Source organism: Glycine soja, chromosome 2, assembly GCF_004193775.1.
Source record: "Glycine soja cultivar W05 chromosome 2, ASM419377v2, whole genome shotgun sequence".
Classification (NCBI taxonomy): Eukaryota; Viridiplantae; Streptophyta; class Magnoliopsida; order Fabales; family Fabaceae; genus Glycine; species Glycine soja.
The window spans coordinates 41,600,173-41,613,860 of NC_041003.1; the positions used below are offsets into that span (position 1 = coordinate 41,600,173).

Genomic DNA, 13,688 nt, shown 5'->3' on the forward strand with positions numbered 1-13,688 from the left:
TTTTCATGCCGCTTATCCATATTTGATCAATGTCATCAAGTATATATGACATTGGTTATCATTGTAGCTCAATCAGGTTGGATTGTGAGGAAAACTGCAATGGTTCTGTATTACTATATAAGATGGACTAGATTGTTTAAGGAAAGACTAAAAGTAAATAACATATGGTTGCGCGCCTAAAGACTTTTGCAATATAAATGATTAATGTTAATATGAAGCTCAAGTGGGAGATTGTTAGGAATTTTATAATTCCTAATTAATTAATTAGTGTGTGCTACATATTATATTTATCATTTATATTAGTTATTTATATTTATGGGCTCAATAAAAGTGATCTAATTTGGTGAGTCTATTGGACTATCATCATAAATTAATATGTACTTGATAAGCGAAAACCAGTTTGGCCCGTTAAGAAATAATGAGAACTCTAACAGGTTAAAACCTAAAGTAAGGTTGTGATCCCCAATACACCAAAATCAAAAAATTGTATTCTCTTCTCCCCATCTGATGAGAAAAATATATATATTTGGGCATTCAAATTCTGCAAATATATATATATATATATATATATATATATATATATATGGGCATTCAAATTCCTATTCTACACCTAATGTGAGAGAGAAAAATGAGAAAAAAAAAGAAAAAAAATATAGACATAATAAATGATATGATGTGACAAAAAAAGATAAAATAAAAGATATTGATAAAATGTTTAAAATTAAAGGATGTCCTTATATTATTGTTCTTGAAAAAAATACCTCTAAAGTAAAAATACTTGTGTATGTATATATGATTCAAATATCACTTATTCTATTATAAGTTATTTTTTTCAATTTTTAAGAAATTTACTCGATTTCCTAATATAAACTAGTTATATATATATATATATATATATATATTACTTTTTTATGCAATATATTATTCATATTTTCCATATAATTTTGTATATTTTTCTTTTGGATCATTTTTAAAAATTTTCTTAAATTAGAATATCATAATGTAACATGTTAGAATTGTAGATATAATTTCAATTTTACTTAAGGGAATGTATTAAATTAGGATTTTAAAAGACTATTTTAGCATAAAAAAGTCTTAAAAATTATGTAAGAATATTATGACTTGTTAGATTTCTTTACAAGACTTTTATGATAATTTGAATTTTATATCATAAGAATTCAAAGAATTTAAAAGGATTTTATAGATTTATAAGATTTAAAATGTTTTATAAAATTTGAAAGGATTTTATGAATTTTTAAAAACACATTCAAAATTACAAGAATTAGTGAAAAAACAATAAGAAATGATGAGATTTAAATAAAAAAGTAAGATGGATATAATTTTTTAATCTTTTAATATCTAAATTGATTATAACTTTTTGTTCTCTTATTCTAACTCCTCTTGTAATAGTATTTTCTCATTCTCACTTTTTGGATTTGAACAATAGATTTAAAATTACATGTTTGTTTTTCATTTTTTTTAATTACTACAATTATTCCATGATAAACCCAATGACATGTTTAAATGGGGTAGAAGAAAGTGGTGAGGGTGAAAAATTTATAGGAGGATACAAAATTATGTGGATAACAAAATTAAAGGTAATAATTACAAAAATATTGGTGATGAACATAATATAAGAAAAATATGATTAGTCTTAACACTTAAGACCAACATTAGTTTATAGGAAGGCTACTGAATTATGAATGACAAAATTAAAGGTGATAGTCACGAAAATATTACATTGAGTAGATCATAAACATAATTAGTATAAGAAAAACATGATTAACCTTAGTACATAATAAAAACATTGATTTAGAAAACAAAAGGGAAAAATGGAGAGGGGAGAAATATATTTGATATTTTTTTATTAAAAAAGAATAGGAAAAACATAATGACACACAAATCTTGAAAAATATTAAAGAGACAAGAATATGTGTGATGAGAAAAAATAAAATTTGGCAACCAATAAAAAAAGAAAGAAAATAGTTTAATAAAATCTCAAGGGTTTGAGTGTGATTGTTTGATAGATATTTTATACTAATAAGTCTGACGAAATTTATCGAAATCTTTTTTAAAAACAATTTATCGAAATTTGTATATTTTTTAATATCAAAATACTTTTTATGTTATAAAAAATTCTAATTGAATGCCACCAGGTTTTGTTGTCCTCAATAAAAATTCTTAAAAGTCTAAATTAAATATCACAAGACTTATTTATATCATTTAAACATCCTGATTGAATACCACGAGAATTTTATTAAAAAAAATCTTTTAAAATCTTAATCCAATATACCCAAAAATTAAAATAACATTATGTAAAGGAAGAATTTTATTTCGCTCATATTAATTAGTTTTAATTTTCATTTCTGTTTTTAATGTGTGGGATGGACCTATTTTAGATGAAAAAGTTCCTCCGTCCTAATTTTTATTACTTTGAGAGTTCCCTTTGGTTTCGATTTTTTTTTTTTAACTATGTCTACCTTTTTTTAATACAACCGCCTATTTTTTTGATTGAATATACAACATATTTTTTTTATATTTCTTTGATTTCACTATACTTATATTATTAAATCTAACGTGCAGGTAGAGTTTTTACATTAATTGTTTTCAACTTTGATTTTATGTTATGTGAACATTTTTTCACTATTATAAGTTCTGAATTTCTTAACTTTTCATTACCTGAGCACGATGTTTACTTCTTGTTCACTTTATAATAATTTATTATTTTTTTCCGTGTATTTCTCTTTTGTTGCTTCTATTATTTTAGAAATAGGCATGATTTAATACTCACTTATAGACCTGTCACATAACAACCCCTGCGAACGATGGAAAATGGTTTTTTTTTTTCAAAATTATCAAATGGGATAAAATTTAAATTAATATAGACTTCTGAATTGAATTGAAAGTGGTATTATGACTTTAAAGTCATAAGAGAGTATTTTTTTTTTCTTTTTCCATTGAAGTCATAGAAAACTTTACGATTTTAAATTTTATTTTTTAATTCGTAAATTATTTATGACTTTAAAGTTGTAAATAATTTTTTATTTTAATTATTTAATGAATTAATGTATGTTTTCTTTTTTTAGTTTTATTTAATATTTTTCTATATTTTTTGTGTATTGTTTTATTTAATGTATTTTCTATATTCAATGTTTTCTATATTTTTTACTAATTTAAGGATTATTATTTGTTTTGTAAATTAAAGAAATTCAAAAGACTTAAATTTAAATTAAAATATTAAAATGTACTACACATGTTTGTTTAACAAAAATATTAATAATGGGATGATGTCCACAATGAGTTTTCCTGGATATGTGCGTCAAGGTCTTTCATCTTGTTGCACTTGATTTGATGGTAGTTGTTATCCTCTTATTCTATGACCTCCGGCTCTTGTTCTTGGATGATGATGTGTAATTATTTGTTTTTGTTGAGGAACATCATCATCACAATGACCATCATTATATTGTTGTTATCATCATTTTTCTCCTCATCCTTGTGGTTCATATCATACATATGAGTAGGTAATGATAGACGATAACAAGAACTTGATGGACGATAATAAGAACTCGATGGTCGACTACCACAATAAATTAAGTGCAACAAGAGAGAAAAAAATCTTGACACAAATCCAAGAAAATTCATTGTGAGACATCATCCTACTATTAATATTTTTATTTAAATTTAAGTCTTTTAGTTATTTTTTTAATTTACAAAAAAAATAATCGTTAACATTAGTAAAAAAAATATAGAAAATATTAAATATAGAAAATATATTAAATAAAAAATTTACCAAAAATATTAAATAAAACTAAAAAAGAAAACATTAAATAATTAAAATAAAAAACTATTTACAACTTTAAAGTTATAAATAATTTACAACTTAAAAAAATTAAAAATTAAAATACTAATTTTTTTTAGGATTTTAATGAAAAAAAACTCTTACAATTTTAAAGTGGTATTGAAAAAAATTGTAATATAATTTACAACTTTTAATTAAAAATCCTTGGATAATTTGCTACTTATCCCTTTCTAGATATTAAGGTAAAATTTACTCTCATTTAATAATTTTGAAAAAATTGGCCCTCTTTCTTTTGCTTCGCCTTTTTTTTTTTTTTTTATAGCTCACTTAAAACAACTCTCAAATAAAGGAATGGGTCCAGGATCGAAAGAAAGTTGGTCCACATTAATAGAAGTCTAATAGATGACATTTCAAACAAATTTTCAAATGCCGTCTTAGCTCAGTGGTAGAGCGCGTGGCTTTTAACCACGTGGTCGTGGGTTCGATCCCCACAGACGGCGTTTTTATCCTAACGCCAAAAATATATGAAATCAGTGCAATCAATATCCCCACGTGGTCGTGGATCTTCAATGTGATTGTTGCCAACATGTAAAACATGTAACTATTATTGGTTTCCATTGAGATTTAGATCACTAAGCATGTTGTTCTTTGGAAAGACAATTGGCCCTGCATTTGGTTGTACATGCTGTGCTATAAACCAAATGAGAGAAATATATTTGGTTGTATATACTTCTATTTATTACTAATTACTATATTTGTTTTCCCACCAGTATAGGGTGTTCAGCAAGTTCTCATAAAATGAGAATTAAAAAATTGAATAGCAAAGAGTTGAGTTGAGAAAATTACATGTTATGAGTTCAACAGAAAAATACTGCCTCCATTCCCAAGTAAGAATGTGATCCCCATAGCATGCAATTCTTACTAGCGAATACAGAATACTAATCGGAAACCCTATCATAACTTTGTATTAAAAGAAATGATCAGCCCTGTTAATGAAACATTAGTCCCTTTTATTTCTTATACATGCGGCAACCAGGAGAGTTTATTTCCCAAAGGTGACAAGGGTGTTCTTGCTGAATCTACATCTTCAAAATCAATCTTCCTCGCTGTTGGGCTACATGTCTTGGGACTAGACTTTCTCTTGTTTGACTGCAAAAACCAAAATAATTCAAATAAATAAATAAGGGTCCATTGGTTACATATTCAAAAAAGTGTCTATGATATAACATGATCTAGTGATTAAATTTTAAGAATTTTAAAACACAAACTAATTTATGTTTGTGACCTAACATGCTTTGCACTAAAGTGACACGAGAAGAGACTTGTTGGATCTAGAACATTAATCTAGCACAAATCAAGCAATGGAAACTTGAATCACACACACAAATTCACCAAGAAAAGTATAGAAGATGAACAAGAAAGAGATGAAGGAAAAAAATAGAATATCGGAATTGCATATCTTGTGAAAAACTGAAATTACACACAGTATTTATCTCATAACAAACTCTCCTATTGTGAAATTACAATTATTCCCCCTACTTATATCAATATAGACAAAATTACCCCTTTCTCTAATACTTTCCTTTAATTCTGTATCTATCACTTAAACTCAACGTTACAATAACAGTAAAAGAAAAACAACAAATCACAGATATGGTGCTATAGCACTTATTCTGGTGCTACAACACCCTTACAACACTTAACAGAGATCTTCGCTGCACTTCAATCACTCCCAATCTGCTCCTTAACTCTTTGAACTGATCAATTTTCAATGGTTTGGTGAATATGTTTGCTACTTGCACAGTAGTTGGACAATACTCAACACTTAGCTTGCCTTTTGTCACTTGCTCTCTAAGGAAATGAAATCGTGTTTCGATGTGTTTGCTCCTCCCATGAGCAACTGAGTGTTTAGCTAGATTGATGGCAGATTTGTTGTCCACCATCAGTGTAATAACACCCTTTTCCTTCATCTCCAGTTCACCAAAAATATTGTCAAGCCACTAAGCTTGACACGCTGCCATTGCAGCGGCAATGTATTCTGCCTCACATGAGGAGAGAGCTACCACTTGTTCCTTCTTTGAGCTCCACAAGATTGAAGCATCACCATAGAAGAACACATAACCTGTTGTGCTCTTCCTATCACTCTTATCTCCACACCAATCAGAATCACTATATCCCAGAATACCATAATCGAGAGTACCTTTCACATACCTCATTATTCTCTTGGCAGCACAAAAGTGAGAAAGTTTAGGATTCTCCATATATCTACTAATTAAGCCAACAACATACAATAAGTCAAGTCTAGTACAACAAAGGTACCTCAGTGAGCCCACCATTTGTCTATACAATGTTACATCTACTTCTTTTTCATTAGGATCTTTCACCAAGTTCACACCAGTGGTAGTGGGTGTGTCTACAAAATTGCAGTCAACCATTTTGAACTTCTTCACATCTCTTGCATACCTCCCTTGATGCATAATCAATCCCTCATCAGTTCTCTTGAATTCAATTCCAAGAAAATAAGAAATAAGGTCCAAATCAGTGATTTCGAACTCTCTCATCATCTCTCCTTTAAAGTTAGCAATCTCAGTCTCATTATTTCCTGTCACAAGCAAGTCATCTACATACAAGCACACTACAGTCAAATTAGTAGTATTGCTACCCTTTATATAAACACCATGGCTCAGTTGTGCATTTGAGGAATCCAAGCTTCATTAGAAAGCCATCAATGCGCCTGTTCCAGGCTCTAGGCGCCTGCTTTAAGTCATACAAAGCCTTGTTCAATTTGTACACCTTCTCTTCACTTCCTTTTATTTCAAACCCAGGTGGTTGACTCACATAAATCTCCTCTAGAGGACCATTCAAGAAGGCTGATTTCACATCCATATGGTGCATATACCACCCTTTTTGACTTGCTATAGCAGTAATAATTCTCATTGTCTCCATTCTTGCAATAGGTGCAAACACCTCATTAAAATCAGTGCCAGCCTTTTGCAAGAATCCCTTTGCCACTAGCCTGGCCTTATACTTGGAAATCTCTCCTTTCGGATTCTTTTTTACCTTATAAACCCATTTTACTGCAATAGGTTTTTTCTTAACAGACAGAGGCACAAGTTGCCATGTATTATTCTTTTCAAATAGCTTTCAGCTCTTCTTTCATAGCATCAATCCACTTTGTGTCATTCATTGCTTCCTCCAAGCTCACTAATTCAGATTCAGCAAATAGAGCTAAGTGTACTAGCTCACCTTCCTCCCCTATTGCTGAATCATGTATCAATTCATAATCCTGTAACTTGCTAGAAACTTGTCTAGCTCTCTGTGATTTCCTTACTCCTCCTTGGTCACTGTCATCAATTACTACAGCAGAAGAATCACTTGGCTCATCAATAGGAGCTTCAATCACAACTTTTGTAGGCTCCTCTACCATCTCTTTATCCCAATTCCAATCCTTGGATTCATCAACTACCACATCTCTACTCACGAGCACTTCTTTGGTTACTGGATTAAACAATTTGTAACCACCAGTGGCATGATAACCCAGCAGTATCATTATCTCACTTTTGCTATCTAACTTCTTTCTCAACTGATCAGGCACATGTTCATAACAAATAGAGCAAAAAAATTTAAAATGACTAACCACTGGTTTGCGTCCAGACCATGCTTTTTCAGGTGTGGTTTTATTGAGACTTTTTGTTGGGCTTCGGTTTAGCACATACACTGCAGTGGAGATAGCCTTTGCCCAAAGAAATTTTGGTAGCTTCTTTCCATTAAGCATGCATCTGACCATATTCACCATTGTTCGATTTCTTCTTTCTGCTGCACCGTTATGTTGGGGAGTGTAGGGAGGTGCCACATCATGCACAATACCTTCCAGTTCATAGAATTCATCAAATTCATTGCTAGTATACTCTCCTCTTCCATCAGTGATTATAGTTTTTATCAAGAAACCAGTTTGTCTCTCAACCATTCTCTTGAACTTCTTGAATACTCCTAGCACTTCACTCTTTCTCTTCAAGATATACACCCACATCTTCCTAGTGAAATCATCTAGGAATGATACAAAGTATCTACTCTCACCAAGAGATTCACACTGCATTGGGCCACACACATCAGAGTATATCACTTCAAGCTTTTCTCTTGCCTTAGTTTCAACAAATTTCTTAAAAGGTTCTCTGTGATGTTTAGACTCAACACAATTTTTACATAATTCTTTTGGTACATTTATCAATGGCAGCCCCTAACCATGTTGTGAGTATTCAAGTCACGCGAGTCTCTAAATGTGATGCCACACCTAATCATCTTCACTCACTACTGCAATTAGGCATTTATGGCAAAGTGCTTCAAGATTGGCTCTAAATGTCCTGTTTCTAGACATAGAAACATCACATATCAAACTATTTTTGCCACCTGAATCAAACAGTTTAAGTTTTTTTATCTTCCATAATCACCTTATGGCCTTTCTCCACTAATTGTCCTAGACTGAACAAATTGTTCTCCAGTCCAGGTACATAAAAGGCTCTCTGTGATGTTTAGACTCAACACAATTTTTACATAATTCTTTTGGTACATTTATCAATGGTAGCCCCTAACCATGTTGTGAGTATTCAAGTCATGCGAGTCTCTAAATGTGATGCCACACCCAATCATCTTCACTCACTACTGCAATTAGGCATTTATGGCAAAGTGCTTCAAGATTGGCTCTAAATGTCCTATTTCTAGACATAGAAACATCACATATCAAACTATTTTTGCCACCTGAATCAAACAGTTTAAGTTTTTTTATCTTCCATAATCACCTTATGGCCTTTCTCCACTAATTGTCCTAGACTGAACAAATTGTTCTCCAGTCCAGGTACATAAAAGGCTCTCTGTGATGTTTAGACTCAACACAATTTTTACATAATTCTTTTGGTACATTTATCAATGGCAGCCCCTAACCATGTTGTGAGTATTCAAGTCATGCGAATCTCTAAATGTGATGCCACACCCAATCATCTTCACTCACTACTGCAATTAGGCATTTATGACAAAGTGCTTCAAGATTGGCTCTAAATGTCCTGTTTCTAGACATAGAAACATCACATATCAAACTATTTTTGCCACCTGAATCAAACAGTTTAAGTTTTTTTATCTTCCATAATCACCTTATGGCCTTTCTCCACTAATTGTCTAGACTGAACAAATTGTTCTCCAGTCCAGGTACATAAAATACACCTGACATCTTGATCATCAGATTTCCAACTCCTTCTGCCAGCATAGCTTTACCATCAGCAAACTTGATTCTATTTTTCTTGCTTGAATCAAAGTTGACAAGTCATTCTTTATGACTAGTCATATGTGTAGAACATCTTGTGTCAAGATACCATTCATCAATGGTGCACGTTTCATCTGCAGTAGTCACCATGAGCATCACTAGCTCATTTTCCTCATCATCACCTTTGGCAAGATTTGCCTCATCAACTTGGGAATCCTTCTTCGCATAACACTCATCTGCAAAGTGTCCCCACCTATCACAGTTATAACATTGGATGTTCTGTTTATCAAACCTTTTTCTACCACCTCGATAGTAGCCTCTGCCCCTGATCAGGTTTATTTTCAACATTATTCTGGCCTCTTCCACTACTAGAAACATAGCCACTTCTTTCTCTATTGTTCCTACCACGACCTCTTCCTCTAAAACCACTTCTTCCTCTGTTACTGCCACCAAAATTCTTGTTACTAGATTGAGCCAATAAGGCTTGTTCAGCAATTTTTTGCTTATTTCTCTCTAGCAATCTAAGTTCTCTAGCTTCGAGTGAACTTTGCAATTCTTCTAAACTCATTTCACTTACTTCCTTGGATTCCTCAATTGCATACTATATAATCATATTTTTCCAGTAGAGATCGAGTAATTTTCTCACAAATTTTTCCATCAATTAGAATCTCACCTTGTGTACCCATCTGATTGGTGACTACCTTTACTTGTGCAAAGAAGTCAACAATCTTCTCATTCTCTTCCATCGTCATCGAGTCAAACTGTCGCTGCAACACTTAAAGTTTCACCTTCTTGATTCGATCTCTACCAGCATAACATTTCTCAAGTTTATCCCAGGCCTGCTTCGCTGAAGTCGCCTTCGAAATCAGATTGAAATTCACATCATTTACACTCTGATGCAGGAAGAATATTGTCTTCGCATCCTTCTTCTTGCTATCCTTGTATGCATTCCTCACCGCCTCAGTTGCGTGTTCTGCTGGTTCCGCTGCTACGCCATTCTTCACGACCTTTCTGTCAAGAACCAGCAATTGTGCAGGGACGTTTCCTCCGTTCGTGCTCAACTTCATTTTCACTCAATTTGTGTTCAATTCACTAAATCGATGAAGAACACTCACTCACACTCGTGTTTCCCAAATTGCAAATTGAAACCTCACCGATTTCACTCGTGTTTTCCGATCCCAGGCTCGATTAGGCTCTGATACCAAAATGTTGGATCTAGAACATTAATCTAGCACAAATCAAGCAATGAAAACTTGAATCACACACACAAACTCACCAAGAAAAGTGCAAAAGATGAGCAAGAAAGAGATGGAGGGAAAAAACAGAATAACGGAATTCCATATCTTGTGAAAACTGAAATTATACAGTATTTATCTCATAGCAAACTCTCCTATTGTGAAATTACAATTATTCCCCCTACTTATATCAGTATAGACAGAATTATCCCTTTCTCTAATAAGGCTTGGATAGGATTTATATTACTACTATTGAAATTTAACAATTTTTTTATGAAAAACTATTCAAAATAACTTTTGGTTTTAACAAGATTTTTTGTATTCTTTTCAGCTGCTGCTGATGTTGAGAATCTAAAACAAATGCATGAATTTTTTTTTCCAACAGTGATTAATTTGTTAAAAGAATTATCTTTTTATAAAAACAAAACTGTAATAGACAGGGTTCTCTTGCAAACATGATAAGACAATATTATGTCAGTATGTCACCTTCGCAGATGCACTTCCGGTAAGTTTCCCACCAGAACTGCTGTGGTACCTTCCCTTGCATCGCTTCGCTAATCTTTTGTTCTCCTCATCCAACACGCTATTTTCATCATACAATAATTTGACCTATGGTATACCAAGTCAAGTTAGTAATTATTTTTCATTACTAATAAATAATCCAAAAACATGAAAGGTCCACAAAAGTCCTAACCTCCTCTTCAGCTCTGTGAAGGTTAACCCTTAGATTTTCTTTATCATTCTCTAGAGATTTGACTTCAGCAACAAGACACAAAACTCTCCGTGTTGATGGCTTCAAGCTACCAAATCCATAATGAAAATCAGGATTCTAAATATGAATTGATAATAAGAGCAGATATTGATAGTTTAAGCCACGGATATATTAATTGTCGGGTATATGAAATCACAATTAAAGAGGTAGAAGGCTCACCAGTTCCACATTGTCAGCAACTTCTCACAGTGCTCATTTTCACTGTTTGCATTCAAAAATGCATATGTAGTAGACTCATCTATAGTAGTAGTAGTAACTGTAGCCAAAAGGGAGTCAAGCAAATTCTCTTCATCAAGTGTACTTCCAGAAGACGAATCTACCTTCAATAATGAAAAGTAAATACCAGTAGTTAACATTCATGACCAAAGGACTGCAACTTGTAAAAGACTGAAAGCCTTTACCATTTGACAATTAAGAAAATGAGGGGAAAGAAGAACTATAAACAAGGAAATTTCTGTATTAGTAGTGATTAAAATTCAATAATATGTTTTCAACTTAGCAGTTAGCAGCACCAGTGTATCCACAGTAAATTGTAGCAACACCAAGTGAGCGTGCCAAATTATTTTAACAGGGTACATTGTGACTACACGCAGCAGCCATGCCAAACTATTTCAATTTCCATGATATCAATGGAAATGTAAATTAGATAATAGAGTAGTAGATAGTAGATGCAATACATTCCAGGCCTCTTTCCTATAGCTTAATAGCCAAGAGAGAGTAGAACACCACCAAATTCAAATTTCAAACCTGGGTAAGCATATCTATCTATTTATAAGAATTTAAAGAAATTGACAATTGCATAACAATGAGAGTGAAATAAGTTCCAAAGTCCATCCTATCAGATCTCACATCAAATTCCAAGATTCAATCCCCTTCCCATAAAAAATCATTCAATCATGCTCTCCAACAGTTCACATTGGCTTTTGCATAAAAAAACTAACAAAACCTAAGCAAGAAGCCAGGGATGATTTCCAACTAAAAAGTGGCACATTTAAATCAGAAAATGAAATTCCAAGTTTCCAACTAATCAACCCCGACACAAACACAGAGACGGGCTTAGAGTTTATTAGTTTAACCATAAACCTTTACACACTACCCAAGTTGAATAAAACTCAGTTGTTCCCTAAATCATATATTTCATATCGGATAATTAATTAAATAACCGTCCCCTAATTATTCCACATCACAGATTAGGAATCAAACAAGAAAAGCAAAAGGAAAAACAACTGCTGCTTGTGTTTGACCAATTCCTGCTCCAACAAGCACAAATCTCGTTCCAACTCGAGTGCACGCTCATGAGCCTCCTGTGCGCGTTCATCAGCCTCGTTCCCAAACTCCATCAACGCTTCCCTGTCATGGTCGTAGAGCGCGCATTCCCGCTCCAATTTCACGCGCTGCTCCACCAGACTCTCACACTCCGCCGCCAACTTCTGATTCTCCTCAACGAACCTCTTCACCGCTTGGGCGTTCATGTTCGCCTCACACTACTCAAGAACAAAACCCCATAAACATAACATAAAAAAAAATACACTAATGAATCATGATTTAATTACTCATTTGATCCTTAAACATGTACAATTCTTACACTTAGAAACTAGTGCGTATGTGTAAGGACTAAAACAAGTAGTTTCTAAGTAATTGTAGAGGTATAAGGATCAAATGAATAATTGAACCGTTAATAATTGTTATGGAAGCAAAAGAAAAGGATTACAAACTCTAGCGCGTTCGATGAGAGCGTCTTTCTCCTTCAATTTCGCGAGGAGGAAGAGGTGCTGGTCGCGGAGTTGGCGCTGCGATTCTAGGGAAGCGTGAAGCTTGAAGAGGAGGGTTTGCGAGGATACGGGAAGGCCCACGCTGTGATCGATGGATTCCTTGATGTAACCGTCGATTTCTGGAGGAAGATCCATTATTGTTGCTCGAACAAAGTCAAAGGTACGGGTTCGGGATCGGTGGTGGTTGCGATTAAAGGAGAAAGTGATAGCGGCAAAACCCTAATCGGTGAGAATGGTGGACTGTGAAAACGAAAGGGTTTAATTGAAATATATTGATTGATAGCCGTTGGGTGATTCAAATTGAAATATTGATAGCCGTTGGGAGTTAAGACCAGATGTTGATGTTTCGTTTTGCTTGCTCCACTATAATAATTGTGACGGGATTGTATATTTATGATTGTGATTTACTCCTATACACAACTTATAACATGATGATTCTCTTTAGTCTCCCTGAATTAAATATTTTTACAACTACTTACTTCCGTCCCTAAATATTTAAAATTTATTAGTTTAATTACTGCTTTAATCATTAAATTTGTGGGGTATAATCCTGAAGTTTAAAAATAGTTTTTTTAGTAGTTGATTTTTAACATTTTGTTTTTTTAAATCTCTCACATAATAAATTAACAATTTATGATAATTTTTAATACTTTGTAATAGTTTTAAAATACAAATTCAAACGGTAAAAAACATAAATTAATCTATGGCAACTAAAAACATCAATAAATTATCAATTTATTATGTCACATATTAAAAAAGAATAATTTGTGAAAATTCAAGAAAAAAATAATTTTAAATTTTAGAAACTAAAACATGGACATATCCCAAATTCAAAGACTAAAATAATAATTAATCA

The 13,688-nt window shown here is 32.5% G+C and overlaps 1 protein-coding gene and 1 non-coding gene across 3 annotated transcripts; one reads left to right on the plus strand and one right to left on the minus strand.

Annotated features, from left to right (window-relative positions):
• The first annotated feature begins 4,227 nt into the window (after positions 1–4,227).
• On the plus strand, positions 4,228–4,299 carry TRNAK-UUU. The gene has a single exon. It is a non-coding gene; the product is annotated as a tRNA-Lys (tRNA).
• Positions 4,300–4,578: 279 nt separating this feature from the next.
• LOC114394994 lies at positions 4,579–13,206 on the minus strand. 2 transcript variants are annotated; one of them, XM_028356679.1, is made up of 6 exons: positions 12,776–13,206; positions 12,305–12,544; positions 11,220–11,380; positions 10,983–11,088; positions 10,775–10,897; positions 4,579–4,948 (listed from the first exon to the last, which is right to left on the minus strand). In XM_028356679.1, the coding sequence occupies exons 1-6, from the start codon at positions 12,965–12,967 to the stop codon at positions 4,817–4,819; spliced, it is 954 nt and encodes a 317-aa protein (XP_028212480.1). In that variant the 5' UTR covers positions 12,968–13,206; the 3' UTR covers positions 4,579–4,816. The 2 variants fall into 2 exon arrangements, with proteins under 2 accessions (XP_028212480.1, XP_028212488.1); XM_028356687.1 differs by having other exon boundaries at positions 12,772–12,904.
• Positions 13,207–13,688: the final 482 nt, after the last annotated feature.

What these genes read in the sequence shown, in the direction of transcription:
- LOC114394994 (XM_028356679.1), bottom strand. Translation starts at nt 12,967, where the DNA reads ATGGATCTTCCTCCAGAAATCGACGGTTACATCAAGGAATCCATCGAT. An exon ending in GCTTGTTGGAGCAGGAATTG is followed by an intron (nt 11,381 to 12,304) that starts GTCAAACACAAG and finishes TCATTATTGAAG; the next exon opens with GTAGATTCGTCTTCTGGAAG. An exon ending in TTGCTGACAATGTGGAACTG is followed by an intron (nt 11,089 to 11,219) that starts GTGAGCCTTCTA and finishes TGGATTTGGTAG; the next exon opens with CTTGAAGCCATCAACACGGA.